General features: G+C 45.1%; 2 protein-coding genes across 6 annotated transcripts in view; both read left to right on the forward strand.

Moving 5' to 3' along the window:
- Positions 1–26,087, forward strand: part of LOC102934043 — an 85,633-nt gene that overhangs the window by 53,412 nt on the left and 6,134 nt on the right. The window contains exons 1-7 of one of the 5 annotated variants that reach the window (XM_043541789.1): positions 14,683–14,896; positions 15,435–15,630; positions 16,456–17,049; positions 18,942–19,343; positions 21,887–22,013; positions 23,719–23,832; positions 24,015–24,128. In XM_043541789.1, coding sequence (XP_043397724.1) covers positions 16,696–17,049; positions 18,942–19,343; positions 21,887–22,013; positions 23,719–23,832; positions 24,015–24,128 — 1,111 coding nt within the window. In that variant the 5' untranslated portion in view covers positions 14,683–14,896; positions 15,435–15,630; positions 16,456–16,695. Of the gene's footprint in view, positions 1–14,682; positions 14,897–14,950; positions 15,631–16,455; positions 17,050–18,941; positions 19,344–21,886; positions 22,014–23,718; positions 23,833–24,014; positions 24,129–26,087 lie in introns of those variants that run through there. The other 4 variants (XM_043541788.1, XM_043541787.1, XM_043541790.1 and 1 more) reach the window with 4 other exon arrangements.
- On the forward strand, positions 2,183–5,218 carry LOC119565457 (zinc finger protein 398-like). Its single transcript, XM_043541826.1, has 3 exons — positions 2,183–2,554; positions 3,064–3,177; positions 4,572–5,218. Exons 1-3 carry the CDS (start codon positions 2,521–2,523, stop codon positions 4,688–4,690), a joined length of 267 nt encoding a protein of 88 aa, XP_043397761.1. The 5' UTR covers positions 2,183–2,520; the 3' UTR covers positions 4,691–5,218.

Below are 26,087 nucleotides of genomic sequence, written 5' to 3' on the forward strand. Positions count from 1 at the left end.
CATACAATATGATGGGGACTAATTTAGCTACAACTAATCAGGAAAGAGATCTTGGAGTCATCGTGGATAGTTCTCTGAAGACGTCCACGCAGTGTGCAGTGGTAGTCAAAAAAGCAAACAGAATGTTGGGAATCATTAAAAAAGGGATAGAGAATAAGAGGGAGAATATCTTATTGCCCTTATAGAAATCCGTGGTACGCCCACATCTTGAATACTGCGTACAGATGTGGTCTCTTCATCTCAAAAAAGATATACTGGCATTAGAAAAGGTTCAGAGAAGGGCAACTAAAATGATTAGGGTTTGGAACAGGTCCCATATGAGGAGAGATTAAAGAGGCTAGGACTTTTCAGCCTGGAAAAGAGGAGACTAAAGGGGGATATGATAGAGGTCTATAAAATCATGAGTGGTGTGGAGAAAGGGAATAAGGAAAAGTTATTTACTTATTCCCATAATATAAGAACTGGGAGCCACCAAATAAAATGAATAGGCAGCAGGTTTAAAACAAATAACAGGAAGTTCTTCTTCACACAGCGCACAGTCAACCTGTGGAACTCCTTGCCTGAGGAGGTTGTGAAGGCTAGGACTATAACAGGGTTTAAAAGAGAACTAGATAAATTCATGGAGGTTAAGTCCATTAATGGCTATTAGCCAGGATGGGTAAGGAATGGTGTCCCAGTGTGACAGATTTCTGTCACCAATCCGCCTGGGGCGTCAGGTGATCAGGCTGAGGCTGCAGGATCTTTAGGGGAGGAGATGAAGGAGCACACCAAGTGACTAAATTTTAAAGCTTTATTAATAAAATAACAACGGTGAGTGCGGGGTGCTCCCCATGTCACTCAGCGGAAGGAAGGAAGCGTTAGTGCCCATGCCCTAACCCACTTTCATACTCACACACGCAGAACCTAGGGCTGGCCAAGCCTGGGTGTAACGTAAGAAGAAGAGTGGACGAGAGTTCTGTCCTGTGCACAGGTTGTCCAGGGTCCGCTGTTGGTCTCCGATTTGCTTCAGCTCTTAGGATGGTTTTAAGTCCCGGGGTCTTTTGTGGGAGTTTTGTTCAGGGATCTTTGTCCCCCATGCTCTTTGTACCAGTCCAAACTGGCTTTCTGTGGCCTCTTCAGCTTTCCACAAAACACACCAGCTTCAGGGACGCGAAACTTGTTTTCCCCCTCGCCGGTCTTCACTGTCTCAATAGCTTTTTTGCAATTCCCTGCAGTCTTGTTCAGTTCACTGCTCTGTTCTCACGGCTGGTTGGGGTTGGAATCCAGGCCCCTGTCTTTCTTGGCAGGCAGCCGAGAGTCAGTTGTGTGCCATGGCCTTTGGCTGGAGTCCGCGTCTTATCTTTGGACCTAGCTGGAGTGTCGAATTAATCCCTTCTCTTCTCCCTCCTTCCCTCCCTCTTCGGCCTCTTGCAACCTGCAAAGGAACCCTTCACTCCACACTCACACCTTTGAGCCTTCCCAAAATGCTTTGCAATGCCTGCACCAGCGTTAGCAACATACAATGCTGATCTGGCTCCCCAGGGGACCCCCTGAGGGAGGGGGCCATTGGGGTTGTGTGACACTAGCCTCTGTTTGTCAGAGAGTGGAGCTGGATGGCAGGAGAGAGATCACTTGATCTTTACCTGTTAGGTTCACTCCCTCTGGGGCACCTGGCATTGGCCACTGTTGGTAGACAGGATACTGGGCTGGATGGACCTTTGGTCTGATCCAGTATGGCCATTCTTATGTTCTTATTATGTTCTTATGAGAGATAGTCGATCGGCCTTGCCCTTTATCCCCTCGGATGGAGGCACAAGCTGCATCAGGGCGGACCAACGGATACTACCCTTAAATTCTCTGGCTCTGGGTGCGTGGTGCACATGGGTAACCCGCAGTGGAAAGCAGATAGGGACCACACATCTTGAAGAATCTCTAGTTACAGGTCAGTAACTCCCATTTATTTTATTAGTTCCTATTGTCAATCCTTTTGCCAACGTAAAGAGTCTTCTTTAGTACCTATGAGAGGTAGCTCCTTTAATGAACTACTACCTCAAAATAGGACTTGAGGGGTAACTAGATTTCCTTCTGGGTGTGCAACAGTGCCCTGGATTTGAAGTTCATAGGAAAATATTATGTGCCACTGATAAGTGAAATTTTAAAAAAAATCTCTCTCGTGTGAAAGGTAGGTGCTGCCAAAACTTGACGAGCACTCCACACGCTTGCTCAATGAGGAGGCTACATTGAGTCTGGTGGTTTGGGCATTTCTGATTGGGACATTTATTAAAAAGATATTTTTTTTCATTGGCTACTAATGAGACACCAGAAAATAAAAATTATTTTCAGGCATTACCAATCTCTACTGCTACCTTTGATATAAAGTCACTGGATGCAGGTGTCAGGAAACAACTGCAGCAGATGATGCTGAATGTGTCACATTTGTGATTTCAGGTCCCAGTGACGTTTGATGAGATCTCCGTCTATTTCAATGAGCAGGAATGGGGGAATTTAGATGAATGGCAGAAGGAGCTTTACAAGAATGTGATGAAGAGCAACTATGAGACTTTACTCTCACTGGGTAATGATGTATTTTCATTCATTTATCAGAAGTTCCATGATCAGTGCTTTTTACATTTCCCGTGGTTTCAGGTAGATCAGCATTTACTTCGAACTTTTGTGACTGGTCCACCTTACACAGCCCCCATTTAAAGAGACTAAAAATACCCAATAATGGGCTTAATACTTTAGTGTCCAGTATCAAAGTACTAGCTATGTTTTTCTTGTGCATATTTAACTGATACACGCAGAGAAAGATTTTCTGTCCAATCTCTACCTGCTCAGAATCAGACAAGATTAAATAAACAACCCCCTGTATATGTGGATATTTCTGAATCAGCTGCAGGGTCCAAAACTGATCTTCTCCCAGATGTTTTATGTTTTTTTTAACTATTTTGTCTACACTCAAATTGCCAATCATTTCTGGTGCTGAAAGGGGATTGGTTTAACATAATTCTCAGTCCTTTTAAATTGTAGCAAGTACTCAGAGTGCTATTAATGAAGCATAATAATCCCTGATCTCATGATCAGACTATGCAATTTCCAAACCTGACATTCTGTCCAGGATTGAACAAGGGGAAGAGCCATGTGTCAGGGATCAAGGGGACCCAGAGGAAAGGGAAGTGTCTACAGACACCAAGACAGGTGAGTAGTGACTGATTATGTAGGGCTGTGAGGGAATGATGTTGTTTATGTATGGCACAGGGATATCCATATCCCAGAACAGAGGTGGGCTAACTACGGCCTGCGGGCCACATCCGGCCCACGGGACCCTCCTGCCCAGCCCCTGAGCTCCTGGCCCGGGAGGCTAGCCCCCAGCCCCTCCCCCGCTGTTCGCTGTCCCCCGCAGCCTCAGCTCGCTCCGCCGCGGGCGCAAGGCTCTGGGCAGTGGGGCTGCGAGCTCCTGGGGCAGCAGGGCTGCAGAACCTGGTGGCATGGCTGGCTCCAGCCGGGTGGCGTGGCTGTAGCGCCGCCAGCCACCGGTGCTCCAGGCAGCGCTGTAAGGGGGCAGGGAGCAGCGGGGTTGGATAGAGGGCAGGGGAGTTCGGGAGGGGGTGCTCAGGCGGCGGGTGTGGATAGAGGTTGGGGTGGTCAGAGGGCAGGGAACGGGGGGGTTGAATGGGGGCAGGGGTCCCGGAGGGGCTGTCAGGAAGAAGGGGTGGTTGGATGGGGCAGGGGTCCCAGGGGGGCAGTCAGGAATGGGCGGGGGTTGGATCAGGGGGCACTTAGGGGTGGGATGCCCAGGGGCGGTCAGGGGACAGAGAGCGGGGGGGGTGGATGGGCCAGGGGTTTTGGGGGGGCCGTCAGGGGGCGAAAAACAGGGGAGGGGTCAGATAGGGGGTTGGGGCCGGGCCACGCCTGGCTGTTTGGAGAGGCACAGCCTCCCCTAACTGGCCCTTCACACAGTTTCAGAAACCTGATGTGGCCCTCAGGCCAAAAAGTTTGCCCGCCCCTGTCCTAGAATCTCATTAACACAATGTGGAATTCAGTGTTTTTGTTTTTTTTTTTTCAAAGGGAAAGTTAAAAAGGGAAGAGTTGGGGGCCTGTTAATTGTGGCTCTCATCTGGGAGGTCAGCAGTGCTGCTCTGGGTAGCCTGTAGTGGTATGTCTGCAGAGGGATAAAAGCCCCACGGCATGGTCATAGCTGGCCAATTCAATTGACTCGGGCTTGCGGGGCTCAGGCTATGGGGCTAAAAGCACTGTGCAGATGTTCAGGCTTGGGCTGCAGCCTGAGTGCTAGGACCCTCCGTTCTCACAGGGCCCCAGACCGCAGGCTCCAGCGGGAGCCTGAGAATCTATACACCGATTCTGGAGCCACAGAGCCTGAGCCCCTATCAGCTGACCCAGACCAGACGCAGGTTTTTTTATCCCTATGTAGATGAACCTTAAATGACTGCAGGCATGTTTGTAGCTGTTCGGAAGACCTGTCTGTTTTGGCGAAGAATTGGCCGAGGCTTGAAATTGGGTCTCAAATGTTTTTTTAAAAATGTTCTGTGAACACTAGAAAAATATACTGTAATTCTCTTTCCTCTGAACAGAATCTCCCATTTCCACACATATTTTACCACGAATTAAGCAAGAGGAAGAGCCACATATTGGGGATCAGCCAGTTTCAGAACCAAAAGAGAGCCTTCCAGAGCGCAGCACCAGCGAGTAATTAAACCTGCTTGGATGCAATGAATGAGTAAAATGCTGGAAATGCCAACAAAATTTTGATGAGCTCTTAAAGGTTCTACCTTTTTCTCATGTATTTTCGTTTTGTAACCAGAACTTGACATACTTTCATCTCCGACCTCAGTCCTGGCTTCCTACCACGCCTGGCTGACTTTGGGCATTGTAGCTCTCTCATCATCTGATTTATTCCCACCCTCCCCGTTTTCAGGTGAAGAGGCTTTCTTTAAAAACCAAGCATTTTATTTAAATCCCTGTCTGGATTCTATATGTGGCAGGGACTTTCGTACTTTGTGCTTTGTCCGGTTCAGAGAGCAGCCTCTAGATGCTAACATATGCAAATAATAATAATTCTTTATTCTATCAGCCAGGGCTTTGGAACAGAGCCCGAAGCTGGAGCGCAGAGCAATGAAGCTGCAGGTTTTTGCCTGGAGCTGGAGTGGAGCCGGAGCACAGAAAATCTTGACTGCTCCAGTTTCTTTTTTCATTTTCAATCCAAAATGAATGATGTTTAGCAAGAAAGTCCTAAAGGTGCCAAAAAGTTTCAGATTGTATAACAATTGATATTAACAGGTTTCAGAGTAACAGCCGTGTTAGTCTGTATTCGCAAAAAGAAAAGGGCTGGGGGAGAAAACCTGGATTTGTGCTGGAAATGGCCCACCTTGATTATCATACGCATTGTAAGGAGAGTGATCACTTTACATAAGCTATTACCAGCAGGAGAGTGGGGTGGGGGGAGAGAAAACCTTTTGTAGTGGTAAACACCCATTTTTTCATGATTTGTGTGTATAAAAACAAACATCTTCTGTGTTTTCCACAGTATGCATCCGATGAAGTGAGCTGTAGCTCATGAAAGCTTATGCTCAAATAAATTGGTTAGTCTCTAAGGTGCCACAAGTACTCCTTTTCTTTTTAATTGATATTAACATCTACTTTACCACTTTACGTAATATGTCACAGTTTTTCTCACTTTGGCCGAAATCAAGATTTACTGTACAGATACAAAATTACCAAGTTTTTTGGAGATATGTTTTATTAAAGAATCAGATAATTATCAGACATCCGGCAACACTGCAGACTGCTCCCACCCTTGTGCCAAGGTTAGGCGAGTATACACTCGCGTAGATTAGTTAGATTAGTATGTGTTGATACTTCTTTTGTAAGGGTTGATCAACGAGACGCACTGAGTGCTGTGATTACGGAAAAGTAAGATGCAACATTTAAGATATTGCAAACAGGTATATTGCAAAAAAAAATAATGTTTTTGTTTATTGTATCGCAAGAGATATTAACCACTTAAGCTCATTTCTCACACAGGCTCCCGTTACCGGTACATTTGTACATGCTCCCGTATCACTCTGGCGGACTTATTTTATATGTCATCTGTTCAATGGTCTTTTGGTAGCAGTGTTTGTAATTTTAAATTTACTGAAAAAGTCATGTGCAGCATATAAATATACAGTAAACATTTTTGATAAATTAGGAGTGATTTTTGTGATATATCCAGAGTGATTGGAAAATGTGCAATACAACTACAAAAGGTTCTCCCCCCCCCTCCCCCCCCCCGCTCTCCTGCTGGTAATAGCTCATCTTAAGTGATCACTCTCCTTACAGTCTGTATGGTAACACCCACTGTTTCATGTTCTCTATGTATATAAATCTCCCCACTGTATTTTCCACTGAATGCATCCGATGAAGTGAGCTGTAGCTCACGAAAGCTTATGCTCAAATAAACTGGTTAGTCTCTAAGGTGCTGTTAGGGGGCTTATTCCTTCACCCAGTCACTTCCCTGGTCCTTCTCGCATGAACAGAAAGCAACAATACCCAAAGTCCAAAGGTGCAAACAATTCGATGTTTATTGGGGTGAACTTCCAGCAAGCATGATTCCAGTTTCCTTCCTTAGTATCCTCCTTCCCAGCTCTGACACCACAGAGCCTTACACCTGTGTCCCTGTTCCCATTCCTGCCCTTAGCCAAACATGATTCCAATTTCCCCAGCCCCATTCCCTGTTCCCATTTCCCCTTTTAGCAAAACATGATTCCAATTTCCTTACCCACATTCCCTGTTGCCATTTTCCACACACACACCCACCCCCTCACTTCCTGATTGACTGCAGACTATATAGTAGAACCTGAGTTCTGCTTTGCTATACCTTAACCAATCATTTTCCTGAAATTTAACTAACCAATCCTAACATATTGTAACATGATTATGTAACCAATTATATCCCACCACTTTAATTAGTTTACACCCAGCAAAATTAATTATACAGCAGACAGGAACAATCACAGAACCAGACAGAGATTATACAGACAAACAATAGCAAAGTGGGAACTATAATGACAAAACAATACAGAAGTGAGGATTTCACATCCCAGCTATTGATAAGTGAGTTCTTGCCAGACAGGATGCTATCAAACTAAGTTTCCTTTTACATTTTCTAGGCACTTCCCTTTCTCTGGAGGTGATGGGTGCTATCAGGACAGGACTGTATCCTAACAGCCCAGTAGCACCTTCTTTCAGTGTGACTAGTTTGGAATGTGAGGATGTGACCATTTGCTTCCCAGCTTATGGCTGCCTCTGTTGCTTAGCCAAAGGCCTTAGCCTAAGAACAGGGCCTCAGACTGTCACAGTAAGAGAAGGCCCTTACACCGGCAGACAGTGATTTTGATTCTCTTTTGTACCTCTATAACTAGCCAAGTGATAAGAATAAACCTAAATTCTTAGAGTATAGGCCTTTACAGACAGGCCTGAATATCTATATCCTAACAGGTGCCACAAGTCCTCCTGTTCTTTTTGCGAATACAGACTAACACGGCTGCTACTCTGAAACAACTTTGGGGGTGAATCCTTAGGTCATTTTAAGAAAAACGTTTCTGTGAACACGTGTCCTAAAATTCTTCCTAAGGGAGTTACAGTTCCTTCAAGGAGGTGATGAAAAGTTAATTTCTGATTAATATCTCAAAAACGCTTTAATATACAGTAATGAAATGATGTCTGTTTTAGCATTAGTGTGTGCTACCATATTACGTTATCCAAAATTGTTTAAACCGTAAGCATCCCGAACTGGCTGTTAGTCATTTTTATTTCATATTTCAAGAAAGGCTTGACGTCGACTGCCCCTGGCTACAAGCGGTAATATTATGTTCCATAATAAGTTAATAATTTTTGGTTATTATTTATTATTACATTTAAAATGTATGGTTCCAAAGTTGAAAAATAAATAATAAGTAAAATTGTTTGTATCATTCTAAGCATCTAAGCAGATTAAAATTTTTAAATAGTTTTCTCGGAAACGGTTAATTATACAAAATAAATTAAGAGGGCTGTTTTAATGCATGTTTTAGCATTAAATCATATTCCAGGGTCGTATCTGTTAAACAGTCGAAGATTTAAAAAATATTGAATAAAATTGGCCCAGTCCCCCCAGTTCACGACGCCTGTGGTTTAAATAATGTTATTTGAATGCTGTTGTATGATAGAACGCTGGAAATCAGCTTTAACGGGAAAGCGGATTCAAACTGCAAGCACAGTCCTTTTAGTAAAGAGAGGAAATTTTTGGGAATATGTTTTTCCTTCATCAGGCTGGAAACATTATACAAGATAGAGCAAATAACAGGTTCTATCTTGTATAATGTTTCCAGCCTGATGAAGGAAAAACATATTACCGAAAATTTCCTCTCTTTACTAAAAGGACTGTGCTTGCAGTTTGAATCCGCTTTCCCGTTAAAGTTGATTTCCAGCCTTGTAACGTGTGGCCACGTTACTTCCCAGCAATGAATGTTGTAGAACAGTGATAGCACGTACTAACACTACGGCACGTACCACATTTCATTGCTATATCTATATTAAAGCGTTTTTGAGATATTAATTAAAAATTTGTAAAATATTTTGAATATTTTACAGCAAAATTTCATAAGAAAAACTAACTTGCAATTTATAAATAAAAATGTATATTATGTATATTAAAAATACTTCTTACTTCATTAAAACTGCAAGAAACATGTTAAAATATTAAAATATACTTTAGTAATAATTTTGTATAAAAAGGAAATATTATCATTTTTTGTCCAGAAAATCCAAAATAAATTCGAAGTACCTTAAGTGGTTAAGATATCACAATGATTTACGGAAAAGGATGTCAACGACGTCTTTACTTTTGAATTTGAAAAGCCCAAATTTGGGCTTTTGCAAAAAGCAAAGAAGAAATTGGCAAGGTGGAAAAGGAAGTGAATGGTGAGCTCAAACCATGTAGCTTCAAGACAAGTGAAGCAAGTGCCGTGAAAAGTTTCAACCTTTGGTGGCATATAAAACCGTAACCATCCTGAAAACTCTGGTTAGAAAAAAGGACCAGGAAGATGAGGCAAAACAAGAAAGCTGACACGGCTAAACAACGTTCATCTGGCTCTTTGAAAACTCCTGGAGAAAAGATTTTTTACGGAGTTTCATCTGAAAAGAAACCCAAAATTGAGCAAACAAAACTTGACTCATATTTGAAGTCCTCAAAGGTTACAGTCATCATGGATGCCAATACTTTCCGTGAAGGGCTGATGGAAATGGTTTGCTTGAGTTCAACACGGCTCACTACCTTCAGGCTAAAGAACAAAGGATTCCAAAAAACTGCAGGTGAAATGGGTCGGCAGCTTGACATTTCGACGGGGCACGATGCGGTTCGTCATTTAGTTGTCAGCATAGCTGAGTCTGGTCGCCAAGAGCTCAAGAAAGCTTTGGAGCAAAAACTGTGCTACCTGAAAATGGATGCGGCAACCCGTGGAAACAGATATTTCCTTGCAATCAGTGCTCAGTACTGCAAAGAAGGAAAAGATAAAGCTGTGGTAAAAACCTTGGACATAATCGACACTGAAGGGCGTCACAATTCTTCGTGCGTGAAAAGTCAAGTAAAAGCTATTTTAGAAAAATTTGGGATCAGTGAAATGCAAGTGCTGAGCATCTGCGTTGACAATGCAGCAAACATGACATGTGCCGTCAAAAATTTCAGCGAGGACAATGAAACCATTTCTACCTCTGAGAACACAGATGTGGACAGAACTGAAGCTATTTTGCCCGATGAAGGCACTAAAGGAATGGATGAAATCAAACTCAACATGGATGCTGCTTCGCAATGGGTTAATGACCCTAGCCTCATACTTCCAACGTGGCTTCATGAGGACGACTCAAAAGAGTATTCACACTCTTCAGTTGGCAATCTGGGATGGACTGATCAAAGAACATGCAAAGAAATTTCTGGCAAAAATTCGACAAGTTGTTGTCAAGTATTCAGAGTGTTCTGCTTGATCTACATGGGGTAACTCAATCCTTGGATACTGTGACTCACTGGGGTTCAACATTTGCGATGATTGATCGGCTTCTCGTTTTTCAATCTTACTGTGAACAAGTGGCGGCTGCTGCTGGAACAAGAGAACTCAAGTTAACAAAAGCTGAATGGGACGAAGTGAAGAACCTGCGAGACCTCTTGGCAAAGCCAAACCAAACAACCGTGAATCTTCAAGCCGTCGATGTAACCCCGGGAGTTTTAATGAAGGAATGGCAAAAACTGTCAAAATTCTTGCAAGAAAATGGTGGACAAATTGCAGAAGGAATTCTATCCTCCATGCAGAAACGCGAAGAGAAGCTTTTTGACAATATTCATTTCCTTGCTGGAGTTTATGTTGACCCACGGTATCGGATTCTTCTTACCTCAAGGGAAATACCAAAGGCAAAAGAAGGGCTCCTTGATATTGCTCGCCGACTCGAAAAACAAAATCTATTGCTACATTTGAACTCAGCGAAAGAGGTTGAAGAAAACAAAACACAACAAAAGGAGTCCTCAACCATTGAATTTGCTGTTTCGGAAAGTTCACATCCTTCAGAAATAGCAGGCTGTTCTCAAACTTCCGTCTCCACTCTGAACTTGTTCGAGCGTCCATCCCTGAGACGTCTTCAACCATCACAGGGAAATGGAGATAATTCAAGCACGAATTCTTCAGAAGATGACGCCTTCGAAAAGGAATTGGATAAACAAGAAAGACGCCAGCGAGTTTCTGCGATTCATAATTGTAATGAAGCGTTATTTGAGAGCAACTTTCGGGAAGATTGTGAGGCGATGGAGTCTATTGGTAGGCTGAAAGTTAAGTCTGTTTTTGAGGCCATTCACAGCTACCCACACCGCATTCAGGCTGTCTGTAGAATTGCTTCGAGCATGCCAACAACTCAAGCTGGTGTAGAGCGACTGTTTTCGGCTTTAAAGTTAATTTTAAATGGTTTGCGTCAGGATGTGAAAGACGACTTGATTGCTGCAATAATTTTTTACAGAATGAATTATGAATGATTCTAGTTTGTATCATTGTTGATGACATTTAAATGGTTTTAAAAGTCTGAATAAAAATAATGTTTTTTCAAAATGACAGAATACACTTTTTTATTTAGTTAAAAATTAATTTGAGTCAGAGGGCGGAACGGAGTCGGAGCGAAGCTGGAGCAGTCACTATTGGTGCCGGAGCAGAGCAATTCAAAAATTTGATTGCTCCAAATCCCTGGTTAAAACTGCTGCAGAGCAGACAGATGAAATCTCAGGAAAAACTGCCTCAGTGTTAAGAACGGTAGGACAAAGGAACAGACACCTGGGGAGGTTGTGGAAGCTTCTTCACTGGAGGTTTTCAATAGGAGGCTGGAGAGCCATCTGTTTTGGGTGGTTTAAACACAACAAATCCTGAATCTTGACAGGGGGTTAGACTAGATGATCCTTGCGGTCCCTTCTGACCCTGTGGTTCTATGATTATAGCAGCCAAAGGTGTAACACGATCCAGTGGGTGGAAGTTGAAGCTAGACAAATTCAGACTAGAAATAAGACACTAATTTTTAACAGTGAGGGTGATTAGCCATTGGAACAATTTATCACGTGTTGTTGTGCATTCTCCATCACTGACAATTTTTAAATCAAGATTAGATGTTTTTCTAAAAGAGCTGCTGTATGTGAAACAGAAGTTAATTCAGGGAAATCCTGTAGTGGAATATAGGCAGTCAGACGAGATGATCGCAATTGTTCCTTCTGACTTTACAATCTGTGAATAAAATCCAGAGACTGTGAAGGACTTTCCCGCTGTGCAATTTGCACTTATAACTAAAGGAACCAGCCATCAGGAAACTCCCGCCCAATTCAGGACACTACACAACAGATCTCTTTGGTGGCAATGCCAGAGGGTAGCCATAGACTATCTGACAACATAGTGTCAATGGCAGCAGTAGCCATTCAGGATTAAAAGTTTGACGAGCTTGCTAAGTAAACTAAACATGTGTAAGGCCAAATCAGAACTCTCTCTGTTTGTGCTTTGCAAAAAAATAAATACTGAAAGAATTCAACAGCAAAACTCAATACTTCTTGCATGATACACTGGATAGTGAAATATCACAACCTACTAAGCAATAAAATTGAGATCCTGAGAACATCAAATGAATACTGAGGATCCTACATTATTTTTTGAATACTGGATACTAGAAATATTCATGTGAGATCCCAAAGTGGATCCACTTGCCTCTAAAAGGGCTGGTCATGTCCCTAAAACAAGAGCAGAGTTGGCTGAAAGAACCTGACCTGGAACTGTGATCTGTTGTGCATCTCACTTGAGCAACAGTAGAAAATATTCATTCACTTGCACTATACATTTACTTTTAAATAACCTGTAAATGACCACAATACTAATTTTTCTTGTCATACACGCCTTCTGACAATCTGTGGGTAAGCATAATGTTAATATAGCCCAGTAAGCTAAGAATCCACTGTGGTGATAACCTGTATCTTGCTACATGGAGGGCAGAGACTTCATTGGACCTAACAGAAAATAAGGAAGTATATGGGACCTCATCAGCCCATTCAGAGCTAATGGAGATTAGCTCTTAACCTCTTTTAACACATAGTGAATGAGTGGTTGGTATATTTAATAACCTGTGTCTTTGAAGCATTTGATATTAACTTTGTGATTTCTAAAGATAACTAAAGTGATTTCTGCTATCCCTAAGTTTTATTTCTAAAGGACAGTAAAGATCTTACCTAGACGTTTAGGGCTTTAGAATATAATTTATCTTGTTTCTTCCTGATGCAAAACATGGAAAGTATCAATTGGAACTGTGCCTGTTCCAATAAACATGAAACATTGTGGATGGAAGCATGTTGTGGGAGCAACATACTGCTTCAGGCTAATAAGTAGAACCAGTTTATCTCAATTAAGATTTGCCAGTCCATTGCTGGATGGCTGCCGTGTGAACAACTCTGATCTGAGTCAGAACTGGCATACACGCTGTGCTGCCTTTCAATTGTATTTTCAGTGCATCTGTACATGCATTGTTTTGCTGCAGTAATCTGCTAAATGTACCTTAGTTGGGCTATTTTGCACTATTGAGATTAGCCACTTTTTCACTAAAGAAACATTTTAAGTGAGGGTGATGTTAAACACACGACCACCCATCCCATAGTCCAAACTGCAGAGGACATGAGCAGTTCTCTGAGCCAGTGAGTATTTTAACAGTCAAATAGGTTCAAGCCGGTCTGAAATCTATTGGAGTGCAGCAAGGGTTTAAAAAAAAAAACTAATTAAAACTCACCCATGCAGGGCTGCTTACAAAATACTTGACAATGGCTAAGCAGCTGCGAATGCTGCTAGTTCCACTAATTATAAACTTCTCACGGTTACCTTGTGCTTTCTCCACCGACCCACCCGCTCATTTGTTTTAAGAAAAGGAGTACTTATGGCACCTTAGAGACTAACCAATTTATTTGAGCATGAGCTTTCGTGAGCTACAGCTCACTTCATCGGATGCATACCGTGGAAACTGCAGAAGACATCATATACACAGACACCATGAAACAACACCTCCTCCCACCCCACTCTCCTGCTGGTAATAGCTTTAGATATTTCATGGTGTTTAGATGTTTCATGGTGTCTGTGTATATAATGTCTTCTGCAGTTTCCACAGTATGCATCCGATGAAGTGAGCAGTAGCTCACGAAAGCTCATGCTCAAATAAATTGGTTAGTCTCTAAGGTGCCACAAGTACTCCTTTTCTTTTTGCGAATACAGACTAACATGGCTGTTACTCTGAAACCTGTCATTTGTTTTAGTCACCCATTGATGTGACACCCGAAGACCACTCAGAAGCCTCTGTGGGTGTGGAATGTAGCTGTCCATTTACACTGGTGCCTCCAGCAAATTACTCACAAGGGAGCCTGTTGCTGGGGCTGGAGTGAAGGGAAACCAAGGCCAGAGAGGGGATGGGTGTGGCAGCGGAAAAAGGGGGAGTGGGAGGATGAGAGCCTGGAGAGAAGGGAAAAAGGAGGAGTAGGGCCATAGGTGCTGGAACTAGGGGTGCAGCTGCATCCCCTGGCTGGAAGTGGTTTCCATCACACACAGGGTTTACAGTTTGGTTCCATGGCTCCCAGCATCCCCACGATATAAACTGTCCCAGCTCCCCTGAGGAGAGCCCAGATCCTCAAAGGCTCCTAATTGCTGAGGATCTGGGGATCTGGGCTGGAGGCCATGACTCATGGGGTGGGAGGAGAAAAGAGCAGGGGAGACTCTCTATCTGATGAAGTGAGCAGTAGCTCACGAAAGCTTATGCTCAAACAAATTGGTTAGTCTCTAAGGTGCCACAAGTACTCCTTTTCTTTTTGCGACTACAGACTGAACAGGGCTGCTGCTCTGAAACCTGTCTGAGGTGAGTTCAGGCTGATAGAGACCGGCACAGGGAAGGGGGGGAGTGGGCCCCTTTATTCTGTCACCCACAGGTGCTAAAACTCTCCCCTGCACGGAGGGCGACCGGGGTCCCTCAGTTAAAGACCCGCCCATGCCGTCATGGCTTTGCCCCCTAGACACGTGTGTTACAGCCGCTAACAACAATTGCAGGGCATCAAAGCGGCAGCCGCGGCCGACGCCGAGCTTCCCCCGCCAGGGGCCGCTGCCGCCCCGCTCCCCGCCGGCCCCGCCCCGCCGCTCCCGGCCCCTCCCGGCAGCCAGGCCGCGGCTCCCTCCCTCCCTCCCTCCGGGCCGCGCTCGCTCCGCTCCGCCCGGCAGCGGGGCCGGCCCGTGGCGAGGCGGCGCCCGGACTCTGCCCAGCCCGCAGCGGGAGCGGGGCTCGGCCGGGCCGGGCCCGCGGGAGCAGCCCCGCCCGGGGGGCCATGGACGAGCGGGCCGCTGCCCAGGTAAGGGCCCGGAGCAGGGGCGCTGCGGTACGTAGCCCCGGTGCCTGGCCCGCGGGCCCCCTGCAGAGCCGGGGCACGTGTGCCCAGCGCCCCCGGCTCCCCGCAGGGACTGGCTCCAGACCGCTCGGGCTGGGCGTTTACACGTTGCCCGGCTGCTCCGAATGCGGGCGCAGAGCGGAGCAGCGGGGGAGCGCTGCCTTTCCCGGGGTGCGTCCTGACTTCCAGCCCGGGGGGCGTAGGCTTGGGGGCACCCTGCCCTAGGGTGACCAGGACTGTCCCTGTAAAATCGGGACATCTGCTATTTGGGGCTTTTTCTTATATAGGCACCTATTACCGCCCACCCCGGTCCCGATTTTTCACATCTGCTCTCTGGTCACCCTGCCCCGGGTGCAGCTCTTAGCGCCCCGCTTCCTAGCGCTAGCGAGAGCGGGCCTAGCACTGCCAGGACTGTGTAGCCGGGCAGGGGGAAGGCTGGCAAGGAAATGCCTTGATTCCTGGGCTGTGGCTGGTTCTTAGCGCCTCTGCTCGCCTGCCTCAGGTGGCCTTTGGAGCGTGTGCCTGCTTCGCTGCATCCTGGAGGGTGGTAGTCAGGGCCTGGCGGTTGCAGGTGCTTGGCTGCAGAGCGTGTTAACAGGGCACCAGCATCGCTTTACACAGGAGGCTCATTGCAGTGCCAGAGGGTTACCTAATGTCAAGCAGCCTGGATTCTATTTCGGAGTTTCCTACTGACTTGGGTGAGTTATTTCCAGTGCTTAATTTGTAATGAAAGCTGAGCTGGGGCTCAAGCAAATAGGTGCCGGAGCTTAAGCAATTTTTTTGACTTTCGTAACTGATGCGGCGAAGCCAGAGGTGCTGGGACTATGAACTCCTAAGCCTAGGGGTGCCAGGGCTCAGCTCTGGCAAGCCCTGGCACAAATGAAGCACTGGTCATTTCATCCCTGACAGCCTGGCACACAGAAGCCGTACAATGGGAGTGGTAATAGATTCTTATTTCTCACATAAGGATTTTGAAAATGCATCAATTGTTCTTAAAGTGCTTTGATGTGCAGGGATGAACATTGGTAGGGGAGGAGCGCAGAAGTTTGAACAGGTTGGGCCCAATGTCGAAAAATTTTAGATGTGCAAGTTTCACATGCAGTTGTCATGATTGTGTGCACAAACCGCGTAACTGCCAATGTTGTGTACAGTGTGGTTGTAGCCTTGTTGGTCCCAGGATATTAGCGAGACAAGGTGGGTCCAGTAATATCTTTTATTTGACCAACTTCTGTTGGTGAGCGAGACGAGCTTTTGAGCCAGCCAGAGCTCTTCTTCCGGTCTGGGAAAGGAATGGAAATGACCAGAACCAGGCATATACATGTGCAGTTACCTGGACGGTGTGTTTGTAATTGTGCACTTATTTCGTATGTGCAGTTCCAGTCCTAACTTTTCAAAACCAGGCTCGTAAAACATTGCATAATTTTTTATTTAAAATAAGTAACTGAATTTTTACATGCACCTGATGTGGCTACACAATATCATTATAGTTATGTGCATGAGAGGGTTTTCTCTCTGCTTTTTAGGTGTCATTCAAATAAAAAGCCAAGGAGTTTGACGAAGGGAGTGTTCTCGCTTGTTTGGATTCCGAGCATTACACCGAACAGCTACAGTGTCAGAACTGTACTGGGAGACCAGGGATGCAACCAACTCCCAGAGCTACTTAGGAAAGAGCCTTCAAAGGTTTCTAACAGATCAGCTGGAGGAATCTCTAGAACTTGCCTGCTAGTGACATTGTAACGTAGTAACATTTTACGTTACAAACCATGCCAGCTCGCTGCGTAGTGGCCAGGTGTTCCAACACCACCCAAGATGGTGTATCCTTGTTCAAATTTCCAAAAGACCCTCACGTTAGGAGCCTTTGGGACAGATTTGTTCGGATGAAGAGAGCAGACTGGAGAGGGGGACACGACCGCTCACTGATCTGCTCTGCGCACTTCACAGACGAGTGCTTTGACATTTCAAGCGTGACGCAAAAAAAATTAGAATTTGGAAAGCGGTTGCTTCTAACCAAAACAGCGGTTCCGACTCTGAACGTCTGCCCGAGCATGAATGGGAACCCACAGTCCCTATCGCAACCAAAAGGAAGAGGAGCCTTCCGGAAAAAAATCATCGAAGAGGTACCTAAATGTTGGTTGATGAATAACACTATGTGTTTATATTGAGAGGAAGAACAGTTCCTTGGCTGAAGCAAAGGATTGAGTGCCAGGAGTCAGGAGTTCTGTTCCCACTTCTGTACTGACTTGCTATGTGATTTTTGGGCAGGCCACTTAACCTCAGTTTCTCTATCTCTACATGGGGAATAATACTTCATGCCTCCCTGGGGTGGTTATGAGTCTTAATGTGTCTGTGTTTGTAAATTGCTTTGAGATCCTCCAAGGGAAGGTGCTGCAGAGATGCAAAGTATTGGGATTAGAACTGGGTGAATATTTGTTGCCAAACTTTATGTGGGGAATGAGCTGGTTTTAGATTTTGGAAACCTTTGGGAAAAATGTAGCAGTTTTTTGGGGGAAAAGTTGGTTGAGACAAAAGAGGTGAATGAAACTTCAACCTGGAGGATCTCTGCAGGGCCAGAGAAATGGGCACGGGCCTGTGACCCCTGAACTCTGTTTCCATGTCTGCTACTGACTGGCCTTAATAATCCTTCACGCTTCTCTAGTGCTTTGTAAGCCTGGTTCACTGCAGTCTTCTGTCTAGCTGGGGAGGTGATCAATGGAGGTTCCTGTTCTCACACATCTAGCTCTCCTGTTGCTCAGGCCTGTATTTAAACTGCTGGACCACAGTGCTCTTGAGGCAAGTTTCTTATCCCCAGCAGGTCTCAGTTTTCCCATCTGTAAAAACAGCGATAATCATACTTTATTTGGGAAGCCAAGTAAATTTGATGACTGAGGAGATCTTAATTTACTGAGAGGAAAGCTAGGACACAGTGAAATGATTTGCCTAGGAAGCATGGTGATCTAGGGCATTAGATATTATTTGGGGACAGTTCTGGAAAAACATCAAGTTCGTGACAAGGACATGAGGAGAAGAAAGGGACGTGGATTCAAATGTTGGTCCAGACACATTTACTCTTTGCCCTGGTGCAAGTTGCTTAACATTTCTAAAATGGTTTCTGCACCTGAATGCTGGGGATAAGGATACCTACCTACCTACCTACCTACCTACCTGGGGTGTTGTGAAATTTAAGTTTGTACAGACTGGAGCACCGATTTTGTACAGTTAGTTTGTTCCTATCCTGTCTGGTCACTGCTGGAATATAACACCATCTCCTGATGGGATAAATGTTGGCGTGCAGATGGGCCATAAGAGAGAGCGAGAGACCCAGGATATGTCAACACTTGGAGTTGGTTGTTTGATTCCCATTTTAAGGAGGCATATTTGCACTAGCTCTGATCGAGTTAACATGCTAAAAATAGACACAGTTGCAGTGGTGCAAGCAGTGGGGGAGGCGAGCCGCCCCGAGCGTGTGCCGCTGGACTTGGGCCGTGTGGTCCTCAGAACGGCTAGTGCTTCCTGCCACTCACAGCTGACACTACACTTCTCTAGAGCTAGTGCAAGTATGTCTCTTCGCGCAGGGAATTCCCCGTCTAGCTCATCCCCTGGGAGTCTCTGGGGCCCTGTGGCAAGGAGACCTCATGCCAGGCTCATTAATTCTCTTCTCATAAGATTGTTGTAGTGATTGACTCTTGTTTGTAAATGAACGTGATTAGAAAAGCTCTTGCCTTATATTGCAGTTTTTCTCAAACAAATTAGGACAAAACGCGAGATGCATGGGACATTTCAGTTCAATACCATTCCCATTGACCCTTATAAATGAGGATTATAATGAAAATGTCAGCAGCTTTTTAACCATCACTTCTGGAATGTGAGCCGATGATGATAAAGATGCAACCTTGAACAGTCTGGGCGGCCTGTTGCATGTGAGCGGCTGCTTGTCCTGTTTCTTTGTAGCTAACTTTGCCGATAGGGAACGTGACTTCAACTCTGTTTTCATTTTCTGTCCTTGAAACAGGCTGATGAATGGGAGGTGGAACCGCAGGTCCTTGCCGCCTTGCAGGCACCGGTCCTCCCTGAGCAAACGTCTGTACAAGAAACACCACTTCCAAGTGCAGAGGCTTCCCTTCAGACTGTACTAGCCGCAGTCCAAGCTGTTGAGAGGAAATTAGATTCTCATGCCACGCGGTTGCTGGGTCTGGAAGGGAGAATGTGGATGGCTGAAAAAAAGCTAATAGGTTGTGAGAGAACTGTGGTGGAGTTTGGGAACCAGCTGGAGAGTAAGTGGGCCGTGCTGGGAACTCTGATCCAGGAGTATGGGCTGCTGCAGAGGAGGCTGGAGAACATGGAGAACCTGCTGAAGAACAGGAACTTCTGGATCCTGAGGCTCCCCCCAGGCACTAACGGGGAGGTGCCCAAGGTAACTAGTTTTATCTGTGTGGTGGTAATGCCTAAGAGTCCCTGTCACGGACCAGGACCCTACTGTGGCAGGTGCTGTACAGACACAGAACAAAAAGACAGTCCCTTTCCCAAGGAATCTACGGTAGAAGTGTTGGATGAGATGGAATGGGGGATACAGACAAGGAGACGTTTCTTGTTGATGTGATGGGCAGTGGAGGGATGCAGAGAGGAGGGTGATGTGGTCAAAGCGATGAGCTAGGAAAATAAGCATTGTCACAGCACATCTCAACGAGCACTAAGGAGGCAGAAGTCAGCATAGAGTAGAAAGGATGGTCTTGTAGTTAATACACAGGTCTGGGAATCGAGGTCTGAGCCTAGTTGTTATCTAGCCCTGCCTTGAGTGCAAGGGACTGGACTAGATGACCTACTGAGGTCCCTTCCAGTCCTACCCCGCTATAATTCTATGATTCATTTCCCAGCTCTGCCACAAACTTCCTGTGTGATCTTGGACATGCCTCTTAACTTCTCTGAGCCTCATCTTTAAGATGGGGATGATATTTACCTTCCTCACAGGGGTACGTGAGGCTTAAGCCACCAGTATTCGTAAAGCATTTTTAGTGCTTCATGTGGAAGGGGCTGTACCATGTTAAAAGGTTTATTAAGTAAGTCCCTTCTATTACCAGATACACAAGGGATTTTTTTCACAGGCTCGTTCTTTCCTTGTCTTTGCTGCTCTAAAAGTGCTCAGATTTGATGGGGTGGCAGAGGGTTTTTTGAGCCAACCCCTGTGCTGATCAGAACTAGTTAGATGACTTTCACCCCACTCCCTTGTCGTGCTGATGGGAGCAGTTGGGGGAAAGGGGAGGGAATGGAAGAACAAATCTAACATCTTGAAAAACCTCTCCAGATTAAGGAAAGGACAGAAGCCCAAAGTTCATAGTCAGAGAAGGGAGAAGGACCCCTCACTATCTGTCTGTTTTAGATACTTATATGGCGCTGGATGAGAGTGCCTCCCCATCTTTTAATGTATTTATCCTCGCGACACCCCTGTGAGGTAGGGCAGGGCTGTAATCCCCAGGTGTAAATCTGAGGCACAGGGAGACTGAGATTTGCCCAAGGTTCCACAGGATATTCATGGAAGAACAGGAATTGAACCCCGCCTAGCGCTGTAACCACTGGACTATCCTTCCTGTCTGCTCTTACCACCCCTTTTCAGTTTTCGACTTTCCCCGCTGCCTCTTTGCCATTTTAGAGCCTTCTTCTGCAACACTCTGCACCTCTCATAGGCAAAGCCCACTGGGCCTGTGCATTTCAAAATGTTACCCTCTCATCCCAGATACCAACTGAGCGATTCGCATTAGCCTAACAGCCGGGAAGAGGTTGGACTTTCCACACTCAAACTTTTCTTTTGTGTGTGAAACCCACTTGCAATGAACCCTGCTGTGCCTCTCTCTGGTACGCTGTCCCGTCTGCTTACCGGTGTGCCTGCAGAAACTGTGCTGCACCTGGGAGAGAACTGTATAGACGGACCCATGAAGAGAGGGTGCAAATGGGAACCGCTGAGACCGGTTAATGTCAGTGTTACTCAGATTTAATGTTACGAAATTCCAACACTGTGAAAACAATCCATTCATATGTGCCTAGTTAGTGCACCTTATTGGCTGGCATTTACTGTGCCTGTCAGCTGATTATGGTTCCTTGGAGCTGTTCAGTCAGTGGTAGTTAGACCCTTCTCACTGGGAAATCAAAGATGTGTAAACTGCAGATTGCAAAGTGAATCATTTTTACTTGATTAAACTCCCATTATCCTGCATGGGAGTGGATGGGTGGTTATGGGCTCAGACGTTCTCTGCAGACAGGCATCCCATCACGGAAACCCCTGGCACAACTAGCCCTAGCTGGTCCCCTGGTTGGCAGATGGAAAAGCCAGCGTCCGAAGGGCTGCAGACGTGGAATGACCCGGTTCTGTAAATGTGATCCTTCCAGATGACGGTAAAGATGGGGGTGCCATTGCTCGCTCTGTGAACTAATAGAGGAGCTCAGTGTCTAGATTTTCTTTTATGAACAATTAATTTAGAGATGGGCATGAACCAAAGCTCCGCTTTGAAGCATCCTGTTGCTACAATGGACAGAACCAAACCCCAGATTCAGAAGACTCCCAAACTGCAATGTTTGCCGTCCAACATTTCCCTAAATCTGCATGTTCAAAGATGATCTGTTATAAACTCTCTGCTTCTCCTGTGTTTCTGCAGCACCTAGTACAATAGAGATGGATCTTGACTGGAGCCCCTGGGACCTACTGTCACGTTAAATAATAATAATGTCAAGCTGCAAACTCTGACCCCTGTATGGGGCCAGATCCTCAGCTAGCCTAACTAGGCATAGCTGCTTTGAAGACAGTTGAGTATTGCTGATTTATACGAGCTGAATATCTGGCCCATGGTATCTTGATTCTGGCTAAACTCAAATTAAATTAACTTTAAAACATTCTTAGAGTTAACATAAAAAGGTGGGTGTGACAGAATTAGAAGGTGGTGAGTGACTCCCCCCTTGTAATTTCAGGTACCGGTGACATTTGATGACATCTCCGTCTATTTCAATGAGCAGGAATGGAAGAGCTTGAATGAATGGCAGAAGGAGCTTTACAAGAACACCATAAAGGGGAATTATGAGACCCTGATCTCACTGGGTAAGGATCAGTTTTCACTCCTTTATTAGAAGTGGTGAGATCTTTCATGGACTGGGTTTCCTCCTGCTCACAGTTCCTTTGATTTGTGCTGGGACAATGCCATTAGTCTTCCAGATGTTTATGATAGCTCAAGTTCCTCACATCCTTCTGTGGAAGAAATACCAAAATATACACTATTGGGCTTAAGGCCACCACCTCCTCTTATCCCATACTAGAAGCACAGTGGGATCTACGTTTCAAATTCAATCTAGATACAGAAAGTTGCTAGTTTCCATGTCAGCTGTTGATGAAAAATATATCCAAAGAGAAACAACTGAAGAGTCAAGTCCAGGGTAATATAAACCCCAAGCAGGTGCACTTCCTCCTGCAGGTCCTGGGGAAGCATAAAATAGTTAGCACTGGTGGTCCCGTCTGCATGGGAGAAGGAACAGTGTTTTAACTGGTATTGTGGGTTTCCCCCCAACATGGCTGATTTTGTGTAGGCAGCGACAGAATAGCTAATTAAAATTCACCGTTCTTGAGGAATTGTTGTTGCCCTTGGTGACCGCAGATGAGGCTGATGACAGTGTTATGTTGGGGCCGAAAAGGCCGATGTGAGTGTGTTGGTCCTTTCCGCATCGAGGGCATATGTAGCTCAGTGTTGAGGAAGGGATTATGCTCTGTGCCCGCTGAATCTGCTGCTGTGTATGACTCAGCGCCTCAGGATAAGATCTGAGTAACCCCATCCCTGACTGCTCGCCAGCGCGATCTGTCTATTGTGACAGCTCCCAGCTGCAATGTTGCATTGCTTCTGATTATGCTGCAGTGTGTCCTTGAAGCGTTTCTTCTGGCTGCCTCGTGTACGGTTACCTGCTTCCAGTTTTCCATTCCACAGCTGCTTTGGCATTCTGGTGTCCTCCATCCTCAACAGTGTAGCTGTGATGCGATGAGCATGCATCGGTCCCTGTGGAGTTGCTCTGTTCTTGAGTAATATGCTAAATTGACCTACAATAACCCTTCCATATAGGGACCTTTTCCCCCTTATTCAAATGACTGTATGGTATAAAGAACGCTTGGACCAAATTAGAGTCCAACTCATAGCCGCTGCTAGGAACGTAGGAGGAGGGTGTTCAATGATCTCTTCACATCCCCCACAGTAAACACCATCCCACAGTCCAACTCAGGCTCTGGTGTCAAACCTTGAAATGAGCAGCCATTCAGTCATTCCCAAAGGAGAACACAGAATTAACCTCCTCCAGTGAAAGAGCCTCCAAGAGCTTCCCTGGAATCGGGCCTCTCTGGAGCAATGTCAGCAGTTTGTATGATGAATCCAGGCTATTCATCCCAGCCTCATTATCCATAACATGGGGAGTGAAAAGAATCAACGTTTGGGCAATAGAGACAATGGGGCCCTGATCTTGTTTGGAGCCTCTAGGTGCTACTATATTGCAGGTAATAACAGTGATGACTGGGGACGCTAATGGGCCTACTACCAGCCAGAAGTCCTGTGCTTGGTAGTAAGCACCTGCGGGATTGGCCCCTCACTAGACAAGGTTTAAGTAAACCAGGTTCTACTTTTCATTGAAACTGATTTGTTATAAATGTGATTTTAAAAAAAAAAAAAGCTAATGAATATCACAGTTGAAAGGATCCTTATAATCCCTGTGTAAGTGATCTGAATAAAACATCCTACTGTATCCCACCTAATATCATCTCCCATGAACAGACTATGCTGTTTCTAAACCTGACATCCTGTCCCGGATAGAGCGAGGGGAGGAGCCGTATATCGGGGATCTGCAGGACTCTGAAGAAAGGAAAATCTCTGTTGAGCCGTGCGTCAGTGAGTAATGGATTAAAACGATTTAGAAAGGGCATGGGAAGGGCAAAGCAAGAACCAAAGTTCTTGTGAACCTCGGTGGTTCTAGCTTTTCAGACATTTTTAATGTGTTGCCAGCAGCTAAATAGATATTAGATAAACATAATGGAATTCTCTCTTCTTTCCCTCCGCCCCCCCATGAGCAGACTCTCCCGTTGCTGCACCTGGCCAGTGGTGCCAGACCGAACAAGGCGCAGAGCCGTGTGTTGGGGAACAGGGCAATGCTAAGGAAAGAGGTGTCCCTGCAGACCCCAGCACAGGTCAGTAATGGATTGAAACCATTCCAAAGGGTAGAATTCACTTCTTCAGACAGGACACCTGCACAAAGGCTAGACATCACATAAGTCCCATTGGGCTTGTGCTGTCCCTCTACACAGGGATGAGTGAAGTAAAAAGCTGGAAATCTGCCTCTGTCCAAGCCAGACACTAACTGAATGCAACAATAACAAGATAAACCACACTTTTCGACTTACATATTTTTGGTTGGTTGCCTGCTATTGCAAGTTGACAGTGGCTCATCTTTGGGCCTCAGCAACTAAAAGAAATTAAAGCTGTTGGAACACCCAGAGTCAGACCAAATCAATCCCTTGGTTGCCTGCTGAACAGCTGTTCTCAAACTGTGCTTGGAGTTGTGAGTTAGTGAAGAGGAAAAAGTGAGAGACATTCATATCAGTAGGGTAAAATAAATGCCTCTGAAATAGACACATTGATTGACAGCAAAATGAAGGTAATGGTGAAGGAGTAATCGATTTACCTCAATTTACAGTATCCCGTATCTAGTGCCAGCTTTCTACCACTGCCTAACAGCATGCATGCGCTGACCACTCTGCATTTAACATGTTTGGTGGAAGGAAAGTTATTGATCTTCAGTCAAAATGCAGGAGAATGGGTAGAAATATTTACCTCCAAATACCCATCTCCTTATATCCCTTTGCACCGTGTGATCGGAGATGAAAAAGGTGGTGGGATTCTTCCCAAGACCCATTTCCAGCCCAAGCTTTGCCGTTCTGTGACTCCACAATGGATGACTCAGTTCATTATGGGATACTTCCTCTTTTTTGTCTTGTGAGCTTCGATCAGCAGTGAAAGTTTAAAATGTTGGGAGTTCAAGTTGCCATCGGTAGGCTCCAGGGGCAACACCATATCAATCTGAATAGGAGCAGTGTGTATCTTTCTGAGCTATTGTTTCAAGCTGTTTGCACACTCAAGCAGATATAATTGGGTTGATTAAATTCAGTCGGCAGGCAACCATAAGCGCCAGAATTTTAATTTGTTTGTTTGTTCTTTAAATGAAAGCTTAGCACAAGATAACAGCAACCAGGAAATGTGGGCAGGCTGTTGTAGCCACTACAAACCAACTCAATTCAACCTCTCCTTATCTATACCTGTACAGTACCTTCTAATTTAGCTAAGGCATTAGTAATACTCCCACTCTGTACTGATCGCATCAAGCCATATGTATTCTATGATCTCCTTATCTGTACCTGTGCCATTTATCATGTGCTTGTATATACCTATATATTGTCTTTTTTCAAAGTAGCAGCCGTGTTAGTCTGTATTCGCAAAAAGAAAAGGAGTACTTGTGGCACCTTAGAGACTATCAAATTTATTTGAGCATAAGCTTTTGTGAGCTACAGCTCACTTCATCGGATGCATCCGATGAAGTGAGCTGTAGCTCACAAAAGCTTATGCTCAAATAAATTTGTTTTTTATATCACCAAGATCGCCTATACCTTCCCTTTTGCCAGTGTGTAGTTCAAACCAAAGTTAGGGCTTGATGCAGAAATTATTGGGTGATTTTTTTTGGCCTGCATTATGCAGGTGAAACAAAATATAATGGTCCCTTCTGGCATTAAAAATCTATGACTCTGAATACTTCAGCGTGGTTTGATGTGCTGTCTAGAGTCTGCAGCACTATATAAATGATTTTTAACAATGACCTAAAGCTCTGTAATGTTGCACGTGTGGTTATACCAAGTGGCCACCTTTGGACTTACCTGTGTCAGCGTTCTCCGGATATCAGCTGATCTTAAAGAAAGAGAAACTAGCCTTCCAACAAAACCTTTGCTGGCTTCTACAGATTGTATAATTTTCCGTCCACCTTGGGTATTCCTAGTGTGTCCATTGCTGTAGTAGCTAGGCCCTTGGAACATTTTCTACCATATCTATTTATATTTCTACAGCATCCATCACTGCACTAAAGCACTTGTTACATAGTC

This window comes from Chelonia mydas, chromosome 2 (genome assembly GCF_015237465.2).
Source record: "Chelonia mydas isolate rCheMyd1 chromosome 2, rCheMyd1.pri.v2, whole genome shotgun sequence".
Classification (NCBI taxonomy): Eukaryota; Metazoa; Chordata; order Testudines; family Cheloniidae; genus Chelonia; species Chelonia mydas.

Excerpts from the sequence above, each read along its gene's own strand:
- LOC119565457 (XM_043541826.1), top strand. The coding sequence starts at position 2,521 with ATGAAGAGCAACTATGAGACTTTACTCTCACTGG. Across the intron at positions 2,555-3,063 it reads TGAGACTTTACTCTCACTGG|ACTATGCAATTTCCAAACCT; the intron begins GTAATGATGTAT and ends TCTCATGATCAG. Across the intron at positions 3,178-4,571 it reads GTCTACAGACACCAAGACAG|AATCTCCCATTTCCACACAT; the intron begins GTGAGTAGTGAC and ends TCCTCTGAACAG.